The sequence below is a fragment of the Lontra canadensis genome, unplaced genomic scaffold (assembly GCF_010015895.1).
Source record: "Lontra canadensis isolate GAN:19392208 unplaced genomic scaffold, GSC_riverotter_1.0 scaffold34, whole genome shotgun sequence".
Lineage (NCBI taxonomy): Eukaryota > Metazoa > Chordata > Mammalia > Carnivora > Mustelidae > Lontra > Lontra canadensis.
In genome coordinates, this window is record NW_022631028.1 from 2,780,183 (window position 1) to 2,805,621 (window position 25,439).

A 25,439-nucleotide genomic window follows, 5' to 3' on the forward strand; every position below is an offset into this window, starting at 1 on the left:
GTCCTGGAAGCTTTTTATTTCTCCTTCTATTTTCAATGACTGTCTAGCTGGATATAATATTTTTGGCTGCATATTTTTCTTGTTTAATGCTCTGAATATATCATGCCAGTCCTTTCTGGCCTGCCAGATCTTTGTGGATAGGTCTGCCTGCAATCTCATATTTCTGCCATTGTATGTTACAGACCTCTTGTCCCAAGCTGCTTTCAGGACTATCTCTCTGTCACTGAGACTTGTAAGTTTTACTATTAGATGATGGGGTGTTGATCTATTTTTATTGATTTTGAAGGGGGTTCTCTGTGACTCCTGGATTGTGATGATTGTTTCCTTTGCCGTATTAGGTAAATTTCTTTTATATTTTGCTCCAATATATCTTCTTCCCTTTCTCTCTGTCTTCCTCTTCTGGGATCCCAGTTATTCTAATATTGTTTCATCTTATGATATCACTTACCCCTTGAATTCTCCCCTTATGGTCTAGTAATTGTTTATCTCTCTTTTTCTCAGCTTATTTATTCTCCATTATTTGGTCTTCTATATCACTATTTCTCTCTTCTGCCTCATTTATACTAGCAGTAAGAGCCTCCATTTTTTTTTTAAATCACACCTCATTAATAGCCTTTTAAATTTCAACTTGATGAGATTTTAGTTCTTTCATTTCTTCAAAAAGGGATTTTATTTCTCCAGAACGGGATTCTCTAGTATCCTCCATGCTTTTTTCGAGCCCAGCTAGCACCTTGATAATCATCATTGTGAACTCTAGTTCTGATATTTTACTAATGTCCATATTAATTAGGTCCCTAGCTGCCGGTACTGCCTCTTGTTCTTTTTTTGAGGTGAGCTTTTCTGCCTTGTCATTTTATCCAGATAAGAATAGATGAATGAGACAACAAAATACTAAAAGTGTAGCAACAACCCCAGGAAAATATACACTAGCTAAATCAGAAGAGACCCAAAACTGGGGGAGAAGAAAGGAGAAATACACACACACACACACACATATATATATATATATAAGTTAGACTGGTGAATAGAACAGAGCCATGCACTTGATTTTGTGTGTATTTTGGTCTGTTAGAAGAAACTGCCTCCCAAAATTTTAAAGAAAGAAAAAGACATATATACAAAAATAAGGGTAAACATGATGAAGGAATGGAAGGAATATGATTGTAAAGATGAAAATTAGAAAAGATTCTTAAAAAGGAATTGATAAGAAGTTGGTTGAAAAAGAAAAAAAAAAGAGAAAAGAATGTGATCAGGCTGGAGAATGGAACAAAGGCATGCACTAGATTTAGGGTATATTTTGATCTGTTAGAAGAAACCGTATCCCAAAATTTGAAAGAAAGAAAAACCTATATGTATACAAAAAATAAGGTTAAATACAACGAAGGGATAGAATATGACTATAACAACAAAAATTTAAAAAGATTTAAAAAAAATATTGTGAGATACCTTTTAAAAGGTTAAGATAGGAAAGAGGAATCATTTAAAAAAATACAGTAAAAAAATTTTTTTTTAAGTTTAACTTTAAAAGACTAGAGAATCATGGAGGGAAAGCCATGAATTTTATGTGTTGCATTCCCTTAACTCTGAATTCTTCAGTTCTCATTGATCAATGGAATTTTTTTTTAAGATTTTATTTATTGATTTGAGAGAAAGAGACAGTGAGAAAGAGTATGAGAGAGCAGAAGGTTAGAGGGAGAAGCAGACTCCCCATGGAGCTGGGAGTCCGATGAGGGACTTGATCCCAGGACTCTGGGATCATGACCTTAAGCCTAAGACAACTGCTTAACCAACTGAGCCACCCAGGCACCCGGTGAACTTGGTCTTGGCTAGATGTTCTTGCTAATATTCTCAGGGAGGGGCCCTGTTGCCATGGTTCTCAAATGTCTTTGCCTGAGGTGGAATTGCACCACCCTTGCCAGGGGCCATGTTAAGTAATTTGCTCGGGTTCGCTTTTGGGAGCTTTTGTTCCCTGAGCGCTTTCCGTAGAGTTCCGGAGGACGGGAATGAAAATGGCGGCCTCCCAGTCTCCCTACCGGAGGAGCCGAGAGCTCGGGGCCCCACTCCTCAGTGCAGCCTCAGAGAAAAGCGCTCAATCCCTCCCGTCTCCCTGGTCTCTGGCTGTGCTCCGAGCTCACCCGGCCTGTGACCGAGCGTTTCTATCTCTGGCGCACAGTCCCGTTTGGAGTCTCCAAACCCAGCAGATTTCTGCAGCACGTTCCTGGGCTGTTCTTCCCACAAGAAGGTGAGTCTCCCTGGATGTGCCACTTGTGGGGTCCCTGTTTCAAGAGCAATAGCCCAACTGTGCCTTGGATCATGATTTAAGGTTAACTCTGAGCCGAGAGCCCCCTCCTCGGCTCCATCTCTGTAGTTGGCTTCCCCGCTCTGATACCTGGGGGCTCTGCCACACTCAGGCACCCTTGGTCTTTCTGTGTGCCCTACAGTTCCTGAGACCACACTGACCCCGAGAGGACCCCACCCCACGCTTAGCCTCTGGAGCGACGTCCCTCAGTGGAGCAGACTTCTAAAATTTCTGGTTTTGTGCTCTGCTGCTCCGCCACTTGCCCGGAAGCCAGCCCCTCCCCAACGGTCTCTCTTCCCGTCACCCCAGGACGTCCTACCCAGGACGTCCTACCTTCCAGAAAGTGGTTGCTTTTCTTTTCCTAGAATTGCTGCTTTTCTTCTCTTCGATCTCCTGTTGAGTTTGTAGGTGTTCAGAATGGTTTCATAAGTATCGAGCTGAACTCCTGGGACCGATGAAATTTAGGTCTCCACTCCTCCGCCATTTTGCTCCTTCTCCCTCCCTGTTGTCCGTTTTTGTTTGTTTGTTTTTTGTTTTTCTTTTTGCATAAAAACAAAACCCCAGGTGCACCTGGGTAGCTCAGTTGATTGAGCATCTGCTTTCAGCTCTTCAGTTTCTCATGATCTTGGGATCAAGCACCAGTCGGAGTCGAGTAAGGCTTCCTGCTCAGTGGGGAGTCTGCTTCTCCCTCTCTCCCTGCTCCTCCCCCTGCTCATGCTCTCTCTCTAGCAAATAAATGAGTAAAACCTTTAAAAAAATTCAAACTACATAAACATATACATAGTTACATATAAATAGAAAAAGATCATAAATGTCATGAACTAAGCTGTTAGTAATAGTTACTTTTCTGGACTGGGATTGACAGAGGCTAAGTAAGGAAGTTGCCTCTTATTTTATACTCTCCTGACATGCTTGAATATTTTATTAAGTATGAATTAGTTTTGTAAATTAAAAAACAAAAACAAAAACACTGCTTTTCCAAGTAGGCTATTATAAGAATGGTTCCTTTCTCAACACTCAAACACAAGGGATGTATCATACTTAATAGGGCTCTGTGGCTTGAGAAAAATGTGGTTTATCTAAAAAGAAAAAGAAAAAAGTAAAAACAAGATAACAAGGTTTGAAACCAGGGTCTGGAGAGAAAAAAATAAATGGTAGGGAGGTGGGAATTTGTAAACTCAGAGGGAACCAGGTGAACTAGTAACCAACTGCCTCTAATAGAAGAAACCGGATACTGAGTGTTCTGTAGGTATTTACAAAGGTATTAGGAAGAGAGGATATGGAAGGATTTGGGTTGGAAAGAAAATGAATTCTTTTTTTTTTTTTTTTAAAGATTTTATTTATTTATTTGACAGACAGAGATCACAAGTAGGCAGAGAGGCAGGCAGAGAGAGGAGGAAGCAGGCTGCCTGCTGAGCAGAGAGCCTGATGCGGAACTCGATCCCAGGACCCTGGGATCATGACCTGACCCGAAGGCAGGGGCTTAACCCACTGAGCCACCCAGGCGCCCCAAGAAAATGAATTCTTGTAATAGGATGATAAAAATGAGCCTGGGGACTTTTCAGCAGAAAAATCCTACAGTATCTAGAATGATTGCTGCCTGGACCATGCTAGAGCCCCAGACTTTCCCCCACCCTCCTCAGACAACTGTCCCTCCTGCTCAAGTTCATGTTCCTGCTGCTCAAACCTACCTCACATCACCTCCCCTCCACCCTGGCCTGCAGCACACACAGCTCACCAGGAGCTGTAACTCTTCAAAGGACCCTTGTTACTCTATAGGCTAAAATTCGGAACAAAGCTGCCTGGCCCTTCCTGGTGGCCTCTTCCTCTTCCAGGTTGGACAACACTCCCTCCCTTGCCTCAGGCTATACTTCTCCCTCTTTCACCAGTTAACTCCTTCTCTTCCTTCTAGAATCATAACCTTTCTCAATTTGGCTACATCCCCTATTAATTACTCTCATAGACCCTGCACTTTCGCTTGGTAGGTAGTTTATTTGGATCTGTTTGTTGGCCTTTCCCACCCAGCTATAAACTCTGGAGACAAAGAAGCAGGTATTTCTAGTCCCACCATGCACCGAGCATAGAGATGACCCTCACTATCAGAGGAATAAATGAGTAAAAACACTTGTCTATTATGGCTAAGAATTAGCAGCCTTTCTGAGCTACTTTCTCAGCAACCCTATGATCCTTTGAGATCAGACTTCATTTCCTAAGGGATGAATATACTTAAATAAGTGTTTATTGGTGTGTAGCCTTCCAGGCTGGAAAGAGCAACTTGTTATTTCTCCAAAGGATGTGACAATGAAGACTTTCCAGTTGGGAAGAACAGTGCTATTCTAGAAGGTAACAGTCACATGTAGCACCTGAGTATTCCTGTTAATGCCGCCTTGCTTCAAGGCACATGCATCCAAAAAGATCTTGTATTTTGGATCCAGCATTCCTCTTAATACCTGCGCTAGAGAAGAAAAAAACATACGACCGGCTCCCAATGAAGAGCCCAATACAGAAACACACTGAAGCATGGAACTAGTCAAAAACTTCTCACAGAAGGCCTTCTTCTCCAAAAAAACACCCACAATAATTGTGTTGGAAAGGGCCCAGTTTTGTCATTTCCTCTCTTAGAAGCGTGGAATGATGTATTTTTCAAAAACACTGGAATCTTATTGTGCTGAACACCCACAATGCTGATGATGTGGCCTGATTATAAGAAAAACCCCTTGAGGAACTTGAAAGGGCTCTTCCTTTCAAGATTCATGCAGACCATCAAAGGTGCTCTTGGGTTGCCCATCAGCAGGACGAGTCCAGCTATATTATTCAATATAATTGAGTCACAGCATATTCTTTTTAGTTTGGCTATTTAGGGCAGGCAAAGAACGTGGGGGGCATATGGGCTTTACAAATAGCTTCAATTATCGGGTAAGCCAGGGACCATTTTTGGTGCCATCTTTAACAAAAGAGATACTGGGGAAGTGAGCAGTGTCTGTAATTACCATGCTGGTGACAAAATAAAGGAAAATACAGCAAAAGGGATAGACTGTAGGAAGGCCTATTATTAAACACAATACCTTTTTGAATGCCCAGGAACAGGTTGTATATGTAAGCTGTAACTACTAAATGATACTGCAGGAACAATCCAAGAACTGTGAAGGGAATTGGAAAGTCACTGGAAATGACATGATCAACCAGGACATGTGTTAAGCCACTCACTAATTGGTTAACCTTTCTATCTACCAGGACTGGTTAGGCACATGTCTAACTCCACGTACATCTCTAAAAGTTCTGCTCTGAGACCATTTTCTTCTTAACTTTCACAGCACAGCATCTTGGTTTTATATTTCAAAACACTGGTAAGTTTAATTAGACTAAGTAGCAGGAGCCACACTGTTCATTAACTTTATAATTAAAACAGGAGGCCCTCTTCCCCATTTTAAAAGAGTGGGGATATATTTCTTCATTTTCATTGGAAAATATACTGGGACAATTGTCAGGCCGAGTATCCTCTTCCTTCCCCTCCTCAAAAAAAAAAAAAAAAAAATTAGAATCATCGACTAAGGATTGTTCTGATTGCCAGAGGTATGCTAAGCACTTTGCACTTTATTCTTACCAACTCTGAGATATGTCTGTTTAAAGACAAGGGAAGTGAGGCTTACAAAGAGAGGTTAAAGAACTTGCTCAAGATCATATGGGAAGTGATGAGGCACTTGGCTTAGCCAGTCTTGCTTTTTACCAGGGTTCCCTGCTATCCTGGGCTGTTCAAACTTCAGGTGCATTTGAATTAGCTAGGGAGCTTGTTAGAAGCACATTCTGACACAGTAGGTCTAGGGTGGGCCTGAGAGTCTGCATTTCTAATACCCTCTCTGGTGATGATGAGGCAGGCGGTCCACGGACCACACTTTGAGTAGCAGGGCACTGTACTAGTGCTGCATAGGCATAATTCCTTCTCTTTCGACAGAATGGGATGCTGATGAATTGGGTTGGAGCCAGACACTCTCACTTGATTACGTGACCCTGATAGATTTGAGACAACGCAGAGACAAGAAAGATATCCATCGAGAAGCAATAGTGGTTATGGAATGCATACATTTCCATGTATTTTTACAGTAAAAATGCATTAAAAAATCTTTCACAAAAGAAACTTAAAAAATACAAGTAGGGTGTTGAGTTCTCCCCCCACCCCCAACATTCTTTCAGGCATCAACTGTGTAATGGGTGGGAGGGGAATTCTTCAATGGTTTGATTAATCATACAAAATACTCATCCATCATCTCTCATCAAGACATTTACATGAAGTGGGGGATTAGGGAAAGTAGGCTCACAAGAGTCAGTCTGCAATTTAAGGTTACAGTAGTTCAGAGAAAACTAGATCTTTCTGCTTGATGCATAGTCCCTGTAGAGTACAATATTTCCAAAGCCAATCTGATGTGTGGAACTCAGAGGAAACTGCCACACCAAGTCTTCGCGGACTGAGCCAAGCCCCGGTGGGTACCACAAAGATTTTAAAATGTCAGATATCACCTCTGACAACAGGAAAGGCATTAAGATGTTAACCTCACGATGTACTCCCCAAATCCACCTGGATTTCATTTATTTAAAACAAGTGAGAGCATCGATCATTTAATATCACCGATTCTGCTAGAAATAGTGAGAACATTCCTAGCAGTGGAGCCTGAGGAATAAAATCCCCAAGTGGGCTCCTAAGGAAACTGATGAAGACCAATGTCCTTATTCTGTTGTGTTCTCCCTCAGCCTTACTACTACAGCTCAATGGAGGCTTTGTGTGGAAAACTCTAATAGAAGTAGCAGTCACAGACCTTCTTCCTCCTTTTCAGCTACAGGATGTACATTGTCTCTGTTCCAGGAAGGGAACGTGTTTTGTGCCTGTCCACACACCTGTAGGAACTCCGTCTACATTATGTATCAATCCAGAAATCAAATAAAGCTATGAACAATGTAATATTTATATATGCATAGTGTTTTATAAAAAGATTGGCCCACATACTGCTTTTCATCAATACAGAAAGAGCATTAAGTCCATAGCACACGGCAAGAAATGAGTGAGGAACAGAGAATGCGAACAAGTGCTTAATAATTCACAAAGCAGGCTCACCATGGAGGAAATGATGATATTCAAACCAACTAAAGCTTTAGAGAATTACTTATAGAGTCTCCCATTTTAAAACAGCTTTACATACCTGATTTAGTTTACATTAAAATATATCCCAATGAATCAATTTGTTCCATATTCAGAAATATAAACACATATCACATTCCTCACAGCTAAATTTTTTGTCATAAATTCTCTTTTATACAAGAAAAAAAGGCAACAGTTGTTTTTTTTTAATTTTTTTAAACAGGCTCTATTAATTACAATTTTTAACTCTGTACACACAATGATTGGCTGGTTTTCTCCATTTTTTTTTTCCTTTTTCCTTTTTTTTTTTTTTTTTTAAACAGTACCATGAGAATAACAGTGATTGACTTGCAAAGTTGTGTGTCTGTATGGAAAATGCAAAACAGTACTACAGAAATACACAATGCATTGTAAGCAGCGGTTTGCTGTAGTGGTCCAACAGGTACAAGCAAACGTTTGGCTCAGCTAGGCAGTAATCCATTCCAACCACATCCTGGGGCTACAAGCCGACCCAACCACACCTCCTGCGGGACTGCAAAAGAATGGGTCGTTTATAAAAAGAAAAATGGTTATGCTTTGTTCTGCTATCCAAAGACTCAAAGGACACTATCATGAGGGCAGAGGTTTGCCAACTTGATCTAGAACCACTGGGACTGTGTCTTTTTCCCTTTCAACCATCCTGGAGACTTTTACTATGGTTTCAAAGGGAAATCGGCATCTCTAGGAATTAAGCACCCCCAGACCTCACTTCTTGAAATATCAACAGAGAGGTAACTTCCACCAACACTCACTCCCTGGTCCCCAATTCAGCAAAGGGCAACCTTGGGCTTATGCTACAAAAGGGGAACACACCTTCCGTATGGAGGAGTCTCACAGCTCCCTTGCATTGGGCACACTGTTCCCCATTCCAGCCACTATTCTGCCTGCGATCAGACAAGACAACACAGAAGGTGCTCACTGTCCGTCTGTTCCTTTTAGTAGCTGAGCAAAGCTGTGATGGCACTGTCTTAATGAGATCTTATTAGATGTGGGTGATGCTAATGAACTTGACCATCTGTGCTTGGGCTACGTTTGGGTAATGGCGGCCAACCTTCTCCTGTCCATGCCTTGCTATGGCCAGGGAGAGTACGGAACTGTCTTCTGAACCAACTACGACTTGAGAAGGGAACATTTCTTTGTGCTGTGTAGTTTAGCTATAAATATCCTTCATTTGCAATAGTAGTCTCTTCATACAGCTTAATTTTAGGATCATCGGCAATCCTAATCCATCCCAAAGAGTCCTCAGCTTTTACAAATATAACTTTTGCCTTTTTGCTTTTTTTTTTTTTAAGAAAAACTCCTAACTACAGTATAGCACTACATCACTACATAACAATCTACATCAAATTAATTAAACTTAATAATTTCCATTAGAGAAAATGATCAACAGCCCTATTTAACCAGGAGAGAAAAAGATTGCCCCCCAAAAGGGAACAATTCTTGACAATTCTACAGTTTATGTAGAAACAAAATGTATATCCCTTCGGGGCAGCATTTGGCAAATAATTTCCAAAAAAGTATGCATTTAAAAATACTTTCTTTAATATTATACATCAGGCACAACACTTTTCATATATATATATTTTTTCTTAGAAGATTTCAAATGCATAAAATGTTTGTTGCTCTTCATAGGATCATCGGGTATTAGACGCTTCACCAGGTAAGAAACTAAATTATTTCAGGTTTGTGACCTTCCTCTTAGAACCTTTGACACGGTAAAGGTTGGAATGTGCCTCAGCGTCTCAGATACTGAGGTCGGTGCTACATTCTTTGTAAGGTCGCCTTCTCTGCTCTGGGGCATGTCTGGAGCTTCGGCCGGCATCCTGTTTCACACTGGGCTCTTCCCTTTCTCGGTGGCTGACTTTGTCCTCCTTGTTCCTCTTCTCCAAGGACCGCTCGCGCCTGCGCTCAGGGGACCGCGCCCGACGGCGGTCGGTGGACTTGGCCCTCCGCTCTGGCGAGCTCCCCCTCCTGCGCTCTGGGGACCGTTTCTGATCCAAGAGTCTCTCCAGGGACCTCCTGCGATGGTTGGGCGAGCTGTCCCTTCTGCAGGTGGGCGAGCGCTCGCGTCTCCGCTCCGGAGAAAGCTCTCGTCTCTTTTCGTGCTTCTCCTTCCTCTCCAAAGTGGTGTCTGCGCTGCGGGTGCCTTCTCTGCGCTTCTCCGGGGGCCTCCTCTTGGGGCCGTTGGTTACCATCCGCTCTGGGGGCGCCTCTCTCCGTCCCTCTGGTGCCCTGTCCTTGGGTCGGCAAGCCCCACTGTCGGGTTTTCTAGAAGTTCCATTCCATGTGTGATGCTCATTGGGTTGTCTGCTATACTCTCTGCTGCCTTTTGGGTCTTTCCCGTGTGCCCGCTTTTCCCCATGCTGTGATGATTTGTGAAGATCGGGTGGGTAACTGGACTCCAATGATGGATGCTGTCGGCGGTCGGGGGGCGCGGCCCTCACTTCCGAAACACCTTGTGCACGGGCGGCGGCGGGGCCGTGCCGGTCGCTGCTGGGGTCTGCCAGGAAAAGAAAGGAGAGCCACGATTTGGTATCGGGGGTCTTTGGCTCCTGTCCCCACTCCCACGCCTGAGGTTTCATTAGTCACAACAAGCAAACAACTATTAAAGCAGTCAGAATCAAAGCCGACTGAATCTTGGTTAAGTTTAACTGCAACTAGCGAAGATTAAAAACTTAGTACTTGTGGATTTCCGCATCTAGCTACCGATGGCTACATCCCAGACATAGATCATTAAGGAACTTACAGCGTAAGTCATGATTTTAGTCTTTAAAGGCATAATCCAAAAAGTGTATCTAGAAGTATGGAGAAGTCCCCATCCTAACTACCTCCTGCTCTTCTCTCCCACCCACCAAGCCCTCCCCCCTGTCCACCCTTCCTCCCGCCCAGCACCCCCACCAAAGAAAACATTCTTTTCTTTAAAGAATACTTGTTTTAATTCGCTTAAAAGTAATCTAGGTTATTGACCTGGAGGGGGATGCGGGAACTTTCTGGGGCATGTAAAGAGGCTATATTTTGATCTGGGTGATTAAAATGGGGGTTTACAGAGGTTTAAAAAAAAAACAAAAAACAAAACAAAACAACAACAACAAAAAAACCTGAGCCGTATACTCAGGCTTTAAGCATTTTATGCAAACTACACTCCTTTTTAAAAACACTTTTCTTAAAAAAAAAAAAAAAATACTCCAGGGTGGTGGGCAGTGTGTTCTAGAGGCAACATGGCCAGATATGGATGACTCCCAAATGTGACAATGTATGTGAGGGTCCATTAAACATCCTCTCTACCTTTGTGGATTTTGTTCAACAACTTTCTCTAATTTGGGGTGAGTTTAAGAAACTATTTGTAAAACATGGAGTTTCCTGCCAAAAGGGAGTGGAAGAGAGGTTGTCAGGGGCATGTCTGACATTAGATGGGGTTCAGATAGTCTTTCCGAGGCAGCTTTCCTTATGCTACACAGGTAGCCCCAGCTGCATCCAGGAGCCAAGGGCTCCCTGCACTTCTTCTTACAACATCAAGATATCTATAGACTTCAAAGCAGAGAAGCCCACGGGGGCGGATAGAGGGGTCCTATTTATTATTAAACTATTTGAAATGACATGGCCAATGTTTTAGGTGGCATCCTGACGTTATGAGAGGGCTTTTCAAGGCAGGGATGCTCTGTCGCAGCTAAACCCGGTCAGCCAGACACATTATAGGATTCCCGGCAAGACACCTGAAATGATGGGTTGCCGACTGAAGGGCAAACCAGGGTGACGGTCACGGAGATGAAGGAATCCCAGGAACTCTTTAAGGATCTTTCATGAGGCAACAAGGTCAACATTAAACAATCTGTTTCATGAATGATCTCCCAAAACCTAGGGTGGGTTTTAATTAAAAACAGGAAGATAGCCTAGAGCAGGGTTTGTAAACTTTCTGCAAAGGGCCAAAGAGTAAATATTTCTGGCTTTGCCAGCTGTGTAGTTTGTGAGAACTACTTAACTGGACCAGAGCGCAAAAGCAGCTGTAGAACAATTCAGAAAAGACATGGGTGTGGCCATGTGCCAATAAAACTTTACTTAAAAAAAACAGGCTGTGGACAAGATTTGGCCCTTGGGCTGTAGTGTCCCAAGAGATAGCTGACTGAGTAGGACACGTCACCTTTCTATCTTACCCACCTGGGGGAGGACTCTCTGGGATAGGAGGTTTGCTCTTTCTGAATGGTGGGTCCTAGAATTAACACACACAGGAGCTTGCAAAGTCGCTTTCAGCTTTGGGTAAGGATAGGTGCTTAGATCACTCTCACAAATCTAACCTTGGGGTTTCTTACGCCTACTTTTTAAGATAAGGGACAGTAAGACTTCAGTAGGGTCGGTGGTGTACTTACAATTCAAAGAATGCAGTGTGCTCAGAATGAATTGCCAAACATATCAAAATAGAGCTAAGCAGAAGCAATGAGGAAATTAGGCCACAGCACAGAAACACCTAGTATTGATTGAGCTACAAACCGTAGTTTGATTATGGCCCATAAGGTAGAAGCAAGCCTCCCCGAGCTTTTCATTTCTCATACATGCAGCGAGATTAGGAGGTATCATCGCTGTAGAAGGGAAGGGCCCAGCACCAAAACAGTCAGAGAGAAAGAGAAAGAGAGAAAGAGAAAAAGTTGAACATTTAGATTCCCTATAACAAAGAGGAAAGAAAAAAAAATCTGCATTTGTTAACATAGGGCAAAGAGAGTTTATTTGTCCAGTTAGACAGTCTAAGGCAACACTCAAATAAGGCTGCAGAGACCGCAATCAGAACAGTGACATTTTCTTAGACAGCCATATAAGGTGACTCGAGAACCCAGACAATGGATGCATCCTTTTTTCTTTTTTTTCTTTTTTTTTTTTTTTCAAACAACTGGAACAATGACAAGCTGGCATAGGAGAGCATTAACAATAAACAACAAAAGACCAAAGTTCCCTCCCTCCCCCACCCCTGAAGACCGCGGCCAGTTAAATTAAGTACAAAAAACTCATTACAAAAATAGCCTCACAGAGAAGCAGGTTCCAATCAAGTCAGAAAAATATTGGAACTTAACATATTATAACCCATTTGTGACTCTAATCGATAGAATTAGAGAGATTTAGTCCAAATGACACATGGAGACATTACAGCAGCACAACTCTGGCATGTTCAACCCTTCTTGGAAAAAATGAGTACTTTAAAGGATCTTTATTTTTAGCCCAAAGAACATTTGTTAGTGTTGGATTTTCATCCTCAGTGCAACAGACATAGGTTTTGAGAAGGTACACAGGTTACTGACGATGACTCTCAAATGAAATATCACATCCAACAGAAGCATAGGGGAGACAGAAAAGGGAGACAATGTTACACAGTTTCAGTGGCATTGATATACCTATGGTCAGAGGTTTAGTACAGTGCACAGCTGTGGCATCTCAAAGTCAAAACACCTCCCCCATGGTTGGCCATATCTACAGGGACCTCATCTGATGACCTTCCCTCCCCCCCACTTTGGGCCCCTCGTATTTTACACCTGTATATGAGGGTCCAACACCTGGGAAGGCTGTCCTTTAAAAGGGTTATCCTTCTCTTTGAGCTGCAGCTGAATTAAGGACCTCACCAAGTCCAAAATGCAACTGGGAATTGTGCAGAATGACTTTCGGAAAAGGGGGTGATAACAGATCAATCCCTAATAAAGGGGACCAACGTATATGGGGACCATTCAATCACAGTTTCTATAGAAACTTCTGTAGACCTTTGGTTGGGAAGAAAAGCCCTACATCTAGGGCATAGCTTTTTTTTTCTTTTTTAATTTTAAACAAGACCTCAAATAAATAGGACATAATCATTATAATATACAATATTTTGCCATCAGAAGACTACGCTACGTAAAGATCATTGCTGTTTACTCAAATCATGTCTACACATATGACAAAGGAACTCTATGTATAACCTGGCTTTCCCCATAGGAAAGGTATAGTAACGTGTTTCCCTCATGATGAGCACTGGGAATCTATTTCATCCTTTTTCATCTAAAAACATATGGCTACTATATCAACAGTTTTGTTTGTCTTCTAGTAGTGGGCTCAGGTGGTCTGACTGGGGATAGGGACCAGCAACGGGGATATGCAGAAGTGTCATATACAGCGCACAAAGGAGGTCAGCAAGGCCCCCAGATCATCTCAAAAATTTCACGCCTCTTAAGCAAAAACATCAAGTAATCAAAAGAGAAAAAAATAAAGGAGAATTGTGCCTCAACATATCACTCAGGAAACCTGCTTTCCTGCTTCTGAAAAGGAGTATAGTCAATTTGTGCTAACAATTGGGTCTGAGAAACAGTTTGGCACAGTTCCAACAAACATTCCTTCGCTCTTGGTTGGACTAGACAAAATGTTCTCTCTGATTATCAGAAAGGGGGCTACAAAGATCTTGTCTTAGGCCACGCCCCGGTCCACATAAGCAAGCAAAAGGATGAGATGTGTAGAGATTTCAGAACAAGCGAGGCAAATAATCACATGGTGCGAAAGGCTGGTGAGACACTGGTGAATAGGGGAAAACAAAAAGACTTTCCTGCTGCAGTTCTGGAGACAAATTCATGGAGTCATGCCAGGGAAGGAAGGAAGGTTTTCATAGTTTGACCCACCATATTCTGGTACCGAGCCGTCTCCCCGCTTCAGAAACAGACGGACCCTGCGGCCGCCATTCTTAATCAGTTCTATAGCCCGAGAATGCTTCATGTTTTTGGTGGTCTCGCCATTGATCTCTAAAATTTCATCACCAATCTGCCAAAACAAGAGACAACAGAGTGAGGACATCACAAAGGATCTGACCGGCTGTCAAGGTGCTTTATGCTTTAAAATTCTTTCAATGAGTGATTTACTAAATATTTATTGAGTATATTCCAGAAAATCTCCTGTTGCTTAGGATCCAGCAGTGAAAGAAACAAAAATGCCTGTCCTCGTGGAGATGACATGCTAACGGAAGAAAATTAACAAGAAAGTTAGAGACATATGTGTATGTTAGAAAGCATAAGTGCTATGGGGGAAAAAAAAAATGAAGCAGTAAAAGGAATATTAATGTCGAGGAAAAGAAGATGTGGTAGGCAGATGCTCTCCTCCCTATATTCATATCCCATGTCATCTCTTTCCCTTCGAATGTGGGTTGGAAGAAGTGACCTGCTTCTGGCAAATGTGTTGTGATATCAGCTCAAAGATGAGGTTACAAAATAATCCTGGCTTCTGTCTTATATGCCCCTCTTTTATTTTCCCATTTGTTCACTCTAACGCATGTAGTGAGCTGCTCCGCAGAGGTCACAGTAAGGAGATGAGGGAGAGCTAGGGTCAACAGCCCAAGAGGCCCAGAATCCTGCCAACAACCCTGTGGGTGAGCTTAGAAGCAAACACTTCCCCAGGTAAGCTTTCTGATGAGACCACAACGGTGGCTGATGCATGGATGTGGCATTTACTATGTGTCAGCTACTGTTCTAGGCACTGGAGATAAAGGAGTAAACAAGACAGGCAAGATTGTTACTCTCATGGAGCTTATTTTCCAGAAAGCAGAAGAGGAAAAGTACTGGCTTTGAAGATGAAAGCCTTAAATTGGAGTCCTATCACTTACGAGCTAACTGATCTCGCTCAAATCCTTTAAAATCCTGGAACTCACTTTCTCATCCATAAAAGGGGGTGTTAACAACCCATCCCTACCAAGGTGTGAGGACCAAATTGGGTAAGTCACATGAATGTGTCCTGTGAACTATATAATACAAAATACCATGATAATGATAGTTCATTCAATCGGAAACTTTTTTCAGTAAGCAAAGACATGGAAAAGCATACCCCATTGTGTTTAAAATTTAAACAAAAGCAATATACAGTGTCTCTAGTCCTTTGTGCACAAGTCTTGCATATAATTGCATAAAAGAATATGTAAGAAATTGGTAATCCAGTTTGACTTTGGAAACTGTATTTTAAAATATGGATCATTTTCCACTAAGTTTTTATAGCCATATTCATGGTCTACTTTCTCAATTAAAAAAAAAAAAAAAACCTCATTAAAAATTCAATCTGGGGGCGCCTGGGTGGCTCCGTCAATGAAGTGTCTGACTCTTGATTTCAGCTCAGGTCATGATCTCAGGGTCGAGCCCCGTGTCAAGCTGGCGCTTAGCCGGACGTCTGCCTGAAATTCACTCCCTTTCCCTCTGCTCCCCCCAGCTCTTTCTCAATAAATAGACAGGTAGATAGATAAATACAGTGCTTCAAAAGCAATCAATCTGAAAAAATTTAAAAAGCAATATTATGCCTTAAGTACAAATATTAAGTTCCCTACCCTTGGTCACTTTTTTCCCTCGTCGCTCTGGAACAATTCCATGCACTTTTTTTCCTTTCTGGACCTGGCTGTCTGCTTTCTTTTCATTTGTAGCAAACTGCTCCCTGTGCATATGCCTCAATCTAAGTGACCTCTCTATAATGACGACACAATTTTTTTTTAAACCACGTAATCCCTCCCCTCCCCCCACCCCCAGAAAGGGACATATGCATACACAGTAACAGACAGTAGATACCTATACAGAACAGAGTGATCTTTTGGCATTTGAAATTTGCCGCTTTGACTACCATAGAGACATTCATGCCACGGAGATGCTGTGATGAACTGACCTGCTCCTGAGGCTCAGATAATACAGCTCGTGACTAGCTAGAGCCTGACTGGAGCTCACCACCCAAAACCAACAGCACTACAAGCCCCTCCTGCTCTGTAAGCATCCTAGTGTACCTTGGATTTCCTGTGAAGTGATGTCCCTGCCTTATAAGATTAAGTATAAGGACTGTGGGACTGGGATTGGGAAAGTATTTACTTCAATCTTTCATTTCAGCTACCACCAACCATGCTTTAGGGAGAAATTTATCCTAGGATGGGAGTCATGCACCTACAGTGTCCTGAGAACAGTAGAAAATGCACTTCTTAGGAACAAGAAGGTTCTAGCCACGTAAGGTCAAAAAGTCGCTGCAGATGACTTTTTTGTCCAGAATCCTCTTCCTACTTACCCTCATCTTTCCACACCTTTCTGCTGGACCGTCCTCTGCTAAGCGCAGGACATAGAGGTCCATGTTATACTCTCGGCCCCCTCGAAGACTGAAGCCAAATCCCTTGGCTCCTCTTTCCAGTTCCACAGTGTAAAAATCTTGCTCCTATTTAAAAAAAAACGAAATGCAGTCATTTGAGGTGAGTGTCTGTCTATCTGTCCATATTTCTTCCCATCTCTTCCCAAATATTCTCTGTCAGGGTGATTTGACAAAAAGGCATGGTCTCTACCCTTCTCTTGGTAATTCCCCATGGTTTAGTAACGGTCATCCATCTTAGAAGGTTGCAGATGCAAATTTGGAAACATTCATGATCGTGCCTGCAGACTGCACACCAACATGCATATACTAAAATTTCATCAGGGAGGCCATAAATCGTATTTGTGGCAGGAAAGGTCATTACATGATACCATCCTGCACAGTGCTGAAGTTCAGCCTCCATGCCCCACACCTGCAAAATGGCAGCAGTGTCTATCACTAGGACCCCAACAACGACCTCCTCACACCTGGGGAGGGGCCGCTACCCTGGCTGAGGAGAAGCATGAATGGATTGTTGAAGGCTCTGAGAAGGCCACTCAAAATTAACCCGTTTAATCATCCCCCAATATTTCCCAAATTTGCTTCACCTCCATGTTTGTGCGCTCCCTATTACCACCCTGCGGGACGGGCAGTTAGCTCTGAGCGTCTCACCCGAAACTCACAAGGCCGAGAAAAGCCTTAACAACAACAACAACAACAAAAAGACATTTTCTTGGCATAAACACAGTTGTGAATACCATGAGTAGATATCCACGATTTTGTCTTTCTCTGCTGGCCAGTCCCTGAGGCAATTATGGTTTTTGATTTTGTTGTTTCCCCACCTAGGAAAGGATATCTAGGAATATTTTTCAAAGGTAGTAAAATAAAATGTCATTTCCTAGACAACTAAATGTGAGTATATATTTAGTATATCCTCTCACAAAAGGTTATTTATTTTAATTGAGAGTATCTTATAAAAGATATCTCATAAACATAGCTTCAGAAAGTTGGAAGGAAATGTGCGAAGCAGAGAAAAAAGAAGAATGGCCCTCACCTGTGTTGCCTGGGATGCTTTGAACTCAAACTGAGATTCCGGCTTTGGTTTGGTGGTATTCCTGCCAAAGGGAGAGAAATAAATGTAAAAGCAAACCATGGGGGAAACGGGAAGGGAAAAAAAAATATCAAGGATGAGTATCGTCAGGCCAGGAGTTAGTTTTTTCCCTTAAAGCTAACAAAAGCAACTAAAGTTATGTCTGACCTGGTCTCTTGGGTGCCTTGCTGAGAAGGGGTGTGTGTGGTCGTGATGGTGGCAATCTTCTCTGCATTGGTCAGCAAAGTGGCATTTGAAGACTCTGCAAGGAGAGACAGAGCATAACAGAATGAGGGCCCGGAAGAAGGGATCAAACCAGGAGGGAAGAAGAAGTCCCATATCTGAAAGACAAGGCTGGTTTCTCTGTCACTGTTTGAAGCCGTTCTGACTTGAACTTCTAAACAATGAAGACCTAAAAGAACCGTTCTAAGATCTGTGATATGAGGCATGTAGGTCTCCATTACCCTCCTCCCAAGTGATATCCCCACAGATGAACTGAAGTGTTTGCCCCAGAACATGCTACTGTAGAACTGTGCCCAGAGGACGTGTCTCTCCCTCCCTGACACTTAAAAATGGCAGAGTCCCGTCAAAACACTGCACCACGCCCGCACGGCTTCTCCCCAGAATGGTACTGGTTAATGGTAATAAACAATAGTAAAAATAGTAAATCTCTACTAATGTTTCCCGCAATTTGTCAGCAATGTTTCGTGAGTCTGCTTGGTTTCCTCGGGTGAATATTAACATCAGAAGTGTGCTAACATCTTGTTAACTACACGCGCGCACACAACGTCTACCTTCTTCCTCCCTGCTTCTAATGAAGCATGACTGGAAATGTGGGGTTCTTCGCAGATCTCATCTAGCATCACTGATGGAAGATGAATTCCAAAACTTGCATTAGTTAGAGCCAGAGTTTGTAAATATAAGTTGTATAAATCATGAAGCCACCTAATGTCATGAATATGATTACATTCTTATGGAAATGGACTTTCTTCTCCACTAACCACATTCATAAGCAACTTCATTAATCTCTAGAAGTGTGGAGATCCAGAATTTGAAAATGCTCACAAGCGTGCCCTATAGACTGTACACCAACACGCATATATTAGCATATATTAAAATGTAATCGCTTACATAGTAATGGTTATATAGCCTTTTACTAATTATTTCTCCATTAAGATCAAGGCAGATAGCACGCAATTATGAGCAAGTTGCACTTTTAGATTGACTGTTTGGAACTTGGCATACATTTTCTTATCAAGAAAAATACTAAAGGGGTGCCTGGGTGGCTCAGTGGGTTAAAGCCTCTGCCTTTGGCTCAGGTCATGATCCCAGGGTCCTGGAATCAAGACCTGTGCCGGGCTCTCTGCTCAGCAGGGAGCCTGCTTCTCCCTCTCTCTCTGCCTGCCTTTCTGCCTACTTGGGATCTCTGACAAATAAAAAAATTAAACAAATCTTTAAAAATTAAAAAAAAAACTAAATGTAGTCATTAGGTTCTCAGATTAGCCTATGAATGCCTATTTAAATCACAGTGTGCAGTGAATTCTGCAAATTCCTAGGAGTCCACCAGTTCACAGTAGGCACTCTAATGCTTGCAGAATACATATACTCACCCTAATGCATAACAAAGTTTCTATGGGAAAATGTGTTAAGTAGTCCCACCTGGGATACCTGGACTGCATCTCTTCTCCATTGTAATCCTGAGTGACAGGGCATCCCTGAAATCCCAATTCCTTATGGTCTATCTTCCATTTTAATTTCCTAAGGATATTAACTCAGCTTGGGTCTTGCTTCCTGTTATTTTATTGCATTACACAGTTAAAATCATGGCCTTGAGATCCAATCCCCCTTCCCATTCATTAGCTGTATGCCTTATTTTCTTCATCTGATGGAAAGGGATGATAACGTAGCTCTCCTCTTTGATAATAGTATATGGAAAGCTTCATAGAGTATGACATACCATAAGCACTCCATACACCTTTATTGTACCTATGGCCCTTGCTGCCTCTTCTACTTTTGATTTATCATGGGAACTTAAATGCTCTGCAAAATGAGAAAGCTGAATTATGATTTTAACAATCTATATTCCACCCATAAAGTCCAGGATGCTGAGAGCTAAGGCACAAGTTTAATAATAAAATGTAACTAGATCAAGTAAACTGTAAAGTGAATCCAATTCATCTTTTAGGACAAGTTTCCCGTGGTCTGTTTAAACCTACAGATTCTGCGGGAAAGGAACTTGTGGTCAATTAAGGATGAGAAATAATGGGCGAAATAGAGGGAAGTGTTTTTGTGTGTCTGTATTTTGTTTCCCTACGAGCATAATCAGAGCCTATACTATGCCAATGTACCTTGCAACCCCCCCTGAGCTGGGGAGGTAGTGTTCCTCAGGCTTCATGGGAGGCAGCTTAGCATAAAGTCCCATTAGGAGGTCAGCTTCCAGACTCAGAATGTCTGGCATTGTGCACCCCCAGCTCCATCATTTATAGGCTGGGACTTATGCAAAGTCACGTAAACCTCCTATGCCTCAGTTTTCTCGTCTGTCCCTGCAGGACAACAGAAGTAGTCAAGAAAATTCGTGTAAAGATCATCTGAGAGCAAAGTGTTGGGGATAGTGCCTGGCACTTAAAAACGATGCAAAAGACGATTAGCACATTTTTTATTGGGAGTATGTATTTATTACTGTTATTACAATATTAAAACCGTATTATTAGTACATTTTGATGAGTGCAGTTAACTGGCACAACCAAGTGATAAATCTATGTGATTTTCCATAAAGTACACCCACCGTGTCAGAACAACAGACTCAGAGGCCGCACTGCCTATCAATATGATTCACTAGAAGTTTCATCAACCCCTGTATTGGTCCTTTAAAAAAATTAATATTGCTCATTGTAATTAATTTTATGGCGACTCTCTGGGAAATCACAAGATTGTTCGGGCCGTGGGGAAATCATAATCAGGATACCAAAAAGAACGTTTCCTTGTAATTAAAGTGATTATAATTACTGAATTGTGCAGGAGTTCCCCTTTTGAGTTCTTGTGTGTTTTCGGTAGCTAGGGTTTTTCAAGGCAGATCAGGTCCCATTCTGAAACTTTTTTTTTTTTTTTTTTAAATTTCTGTGCTTTCATGAGTTGATGAGTTATGACAGATAATCACTCAATACACATATAAATAGAATTCTTTTATTAATGTTCCTCCTATCTTTCGCTTGCTATTTTCTGCATATTTATATGCAAATCTGTTTTGAAGATTAACTTTAAGCATTTAAAAAATTAACATTTATATGCAAATGATTATTTGAGCACACTGAATTTTCCTCCTTATTGCTGTATTTCTTAATCTCTGAGCCACCACCATTTCTTGATAGTTTACAAAGTGCCAAGCTTTGTGCTAAGTGCATTTCCACATGTACTATTTCATTTCATTCTTACGACTCAATGAAATTGGGGCAGTTATTCCCCCACTTTACAGATAGACACACTTAGGTTTAGGAAAGGTAGGTAACATGCCCAAAGTCATCCAGAGTCTTATTCCCACTGACAAGGGAATTGTGTGTCAGTATCAAGGAAATCCTATCTAATTGGTTGGTGTGTTCCTTTCAAAGAAGCAGTGCCTTTATCTTACTGCATAAATACCACCAACTATCACAGCTTAATTAAAAAACAAAATACTTGGGGCGCTTGGGTGGCTCAGCGGGTTAAAGCCTCTGCCTTCAGCTCAGGTTATGATCTTAGGGTCCTGGGATGGAGCCCCGCATTGAGCCCCGCATCGGGCTCTCTGCTCAGCAGGGAGCCTGCTTCCCCCTCTCTCTCTGCCTGTCTCTCTGCCTACTTGTGATCTCTGTCTGTCAGATAAATAAATAAAATCTTAAAAAAAAATAAAAAAATAAAAAAATACTCTGCTTTGACTCAAGATTTCATGAGCCATCTTCTAAGCACTTCAATAATTTTTAGCATACCCCGGATTTCCAGGATGCTTTTATATCAATAAAGTTATACTTATTTTTATTAAACTTTCAAGTCTTCATTTAGAATTATACCAAGACTTTATGTGTTGAAATTCTCTCTAGCTTTTTAAAATACAGAGATAAAGGCCATTATCACAGATCTACAGCTCCATCCCCAAAATAAAACCTGCCCCATAAAACAAGGGCCAGATAAAAGAGCCTCCTCCAGCACAGTTATTATGAATGGATGTCAATGTATTTGACTTTTAAAACTCCAAGATAGATGGATAGATTGGCTATTTTTATGATAAATTCCAGAAAATGTCCTCTATCATTTATTAAACAGTGTTTACACCTACTTTAGTTCTCTCAGAGGAATGAAAATAGATATTACTACACTTTCCATACCAATCACGTCTGAAGCAAAGCATATGCTGGATCTCAAGGCAGTATCATGGTGTTGTGCTGAATCAGGGCACTAACTTCTGACAGGAGCTTCTACCTTGGGTTTCAGTATCTCTGTGACAAGTGATTACAGTTCCAACCTAGACCCCATGTTAATACCTTTAGCGTGCGGTATGGAATCCACACTACAGAGCCAAACAAATCAACAAAGGATACAATCATTTCTTTCATAAATATTTGAATGCATAAACACACATGTAATAAATATCTAAAGGAAGTGTTTGAAAATTTGAATCCCATAAATATTCGAAGCTCTGGGAGACTTCCAACATGTGTTATGGTTGGAACCCTCTTCCTTTTACCCTATCCCTTTGCAAGCTATCGGAACCACAGAGCCTTCTATTGAGATATTTATACCATTCTATGCCTTTGCCAAGGAAATAGCCACATTTGGGTTGCCATGCCCTTACCTCCTATATAACAAATACTTTGAATCAGAGTGGCCTGAATTTAAGACTTAATATAAGTAACTTATTTTAAGCTTATAAATATCTAGAACTTGATTCATATGGATGGTTCTGTGTTAGTTTGAATAAGCCAAGGGTTTGCCCTGTCTGATTAAAGTCTCATTCCCACCCAGATTTCACAGACTATTTCTACAGAAGGTGACTGGTAGGAAACGTGTGGCTTGACTTGTCAGATGTCAAGTTCAGATTCAGTATGTTTGGCTGTTCCTCTGGGCCTTTCTGTGCTGCCTTTACATAGTTATTATCGTCTGCTCACATCTCATAGGACAAAATGTTCTGCCTCCGTTGCACCTCCCACTCTGGTCCCAAAGATAGTTAAAAGCAGACAAGGTGAGGACCCTCGATCTAGCCCTGTCCAAGATGTGGGAAGGAAGGCAGGCCTTCTAGGAACAGAGTAAGCCAAATAAAGGAAAAGTCATGTTTCCCAATCTTTGTTTGAAGGGGGCAGAGAGAAATGGGAGAAGCAGAGTTAGGGAAAATACAGAAATAAGTTGAGAAAGTACAACAATGACAAGAAAAAAAGAATTAGGTACCAGGAGCTAGGGAAAGAAGTGGATCCCGAGTGGGTTCTGTGCTCTACCCAAAAGACAGCGTGTTTTCCCATCTTCTTAAAGTGCCTCCCAGGGTTTCTGACGAAAGTACTTGGGATAACATGGGTTTCTAAGAACTTCAGTCTCCTTGCAAGGACCACAACACAAACTGTCTTTGGGCTACTTGATGAATTAACCATTCATGTGAAAGGTGTGAAGGAAGGCAGAGGTCCCTAACAGAAACTCCCTTTTATTCTACAGTTCTCTACTTCTATCACACCTTTGCAGAAAGGAAGTGATCTGCCATGTGTTTCCCTTCATCAGACTTTCATTCATGGTCACTCTGTCTTCTAAGTGTTTGCAAATTTCTCCTGGATTATTCCAACATTTCTCCAGAAATCCGACTCCCCTGCCTCAATTTTAATTTCCAAGGCAGCCATTTTTGGCCCCATTAAGAAGAGGAGCATCAGAAATCCACCCTCTGTCAAACTTGATTTCCTTTACCTGGCTTCTGAAATTTACAGAGTAATTGATGAAGAGTTTTATTATCATGGCAATGAACTACTGCAGAATCTGGGGATGAAATCACATCCTGGGTAGCACATCGGTCCTCAACTACATTGTATCAGCTGTCACATTTACTTCTCGCCAAGAGAGTATACGATGTGTCTAGCTGAATTTCCTAATTTTTAAGTACTGAAGTTTTAAAAAATGCCTTTTTACTGACAACCGCTACTGGATAATTCACCTTGCACTGTCTTTTTTTGGGTGTTCAGATTTTTCTAAAACTTTTCCATTGCATTTTATTAAATTAAGTCAATACCTAGTATGTGCACAGTAGTATAAGTTGCTTTTGCATCTTTGTATCTTTCCTGATTTCAAACTCTTTTTCTAAGCCCTTCCCTCAAGGAGTTACCTACCTTCCTTCCTTCCTTCCTTCCTTCCTTCCTTCCTTCCTTCTTTGGACATTATCCTTCCCACATTAAGACTGACCAATCTAGACACAGCAACTCAATGCTTGTGTTGCATTCCTCTGGATTCGTTTTTTGAAATCTCTGTACGGCATGCAGATAGATGTATCTAAATTTATATACTACATTTGGCTCTCTTAACCACTTCTCACTTAATTTTTCTGGCTTCCTTCATCCTTTCCATTAGGAACCTATGTTCTATCACCCTGTGATCACATTTCTAAATTGCAACTGCCTTCCAGAGTGATGAGCTGGTGGAATGGACCCTCGAACCACATGGCAAATTACCATGCATCTGAGGCAGGGTGAAGGAGAACAGCAATCAAGGAGCTATTTTTTCCTCCACATTTGGTATGGGGTATTTTTGGCTCAGAGAAAATTCTCTGGTTTTGGAACCGACAATTTTCAAATATTTATTGTTTGGCTTAGGATTTTTTTTTTTTTCTGAAAGGCACAGTTTACACCACTTGTATTTGAAACTAATAGGGATTGCTTTCTACCAACTATACAAATATTCATTTGGTGAATTACTTTCAGATAAAATCTCTGATTTTCTTATTTTACAGATCAAGGACAGAATTTTTTTTTTTTTTAAAGGTCTTCTTTATTTATCTGAGAGAGAGAGAGCATAAGCAAGGGGGAGGAGCAGAGGGAGAGGGAAGAGCCTCCTCCATGCTGAGCAGGAAGCCTGATTTGGGGCTCGATCCCAGGACCCCAGGATCATGACCTGAGCTGAAGGCAGATGCTTAACTGACGGAGCCACTCAGGTGGCCCAAGGACATAGAATTTTTATCACACTATCTCCTCAAACCACATTTCTTCTTGAAGAATACTGACTTTTAGAACACGTATTTTATTTTATAACACATATAGTAATTACAAACAAAAAAGACATGGAAACATTTGAGACAAGTAGCACTTTCCTCCCAAAGGCAAAGTCTGCTTAGGTTGAAGTCCGTATTCAGGACTTAATTCTCTGAAGAATGTATATTTAGCGACATCAGTGTATCAACTTCATCTTTATTGAATATGAATAACGAGTGGGGCGCCTAGGTGGCTCACTCAGTGAAGCGTCAGCTTTCAAATTTGGCTCAGGTCATGATCTCAGGATCGTGAGATCGAATCCTGTGTCAGCTCTGTGCCCAGCACAGTCTACTTGATATTCTCTCTCTCCCCCTCCTTCTGACCCCTGCTCCTCCTGTTCACTCTTACACCCTCTCCTCCTAAAATAAATAAGTCAATCTTAAAAAATAAATAATGAGCATTGATACTTTCTGCTGTATAACTTGACATTGTGTGGGGCTATCCTATATGCTGTAGGAGGTTAGGAAGCATCCCTGGCCTTTAACCGCTAAACCCCATTAGCACCCACTCCAGACAGTGCCAAATGTCCCCTCGGGGGCAGAATCACCAATGGCATAA

General features: G+C 41.7%; 1 protein-coding gene across 14 annotated transcripts in view; it reads right to left on the bottom strand.

The window, feature by feature from the left end:
• Positions 1-6,361: 6,361 nt before the first annotated feature.
• MAGI1 (membrane associated guanylate kinase, WW and PDZ domain containing 1) overlaps positions 6,362-25,439 on the bottom strand; it is a 633,434-nt gene continuing 614,356 nt past the window's right edge. For 8 of the 14 annotated variants that reach the window (XM_032867342.1, XM_032867333.1, XM_032867331.1 and 5 more), the window contains 5 exons: positions 17,806-17,899; positions 17,602-17,662; positions 16,494-16,637; positions 14,096-14,234; positions 7,273-9,969 (listed from right to left, as the gene is read on the bottom strand). In XM_032867342.1, the coding sequence (XP_032723233.1) occupies positions 9,212-9,969; positions 14,096-14,234; positions 16,494-16,637; positions 17,602-17,662; positions 17,806-17,899 (1,196 nt within the window). In that variant the 3' untranslated portion in view covers positions 7,273-9,211. Of the gene's footprint in view, positions 9,970-11,954; positions 12,044-12,110; positions 14,235-16,493; positions 16,638-17,601; positions 17,663-17,805; positions 17,900-25,439 lie in introns of those variants that run through there. The other 6 variants (XM_032867340.1, XM_032867339.1, XM_032867338.1 and 3 more) reach the window with 3 other exon arrangements.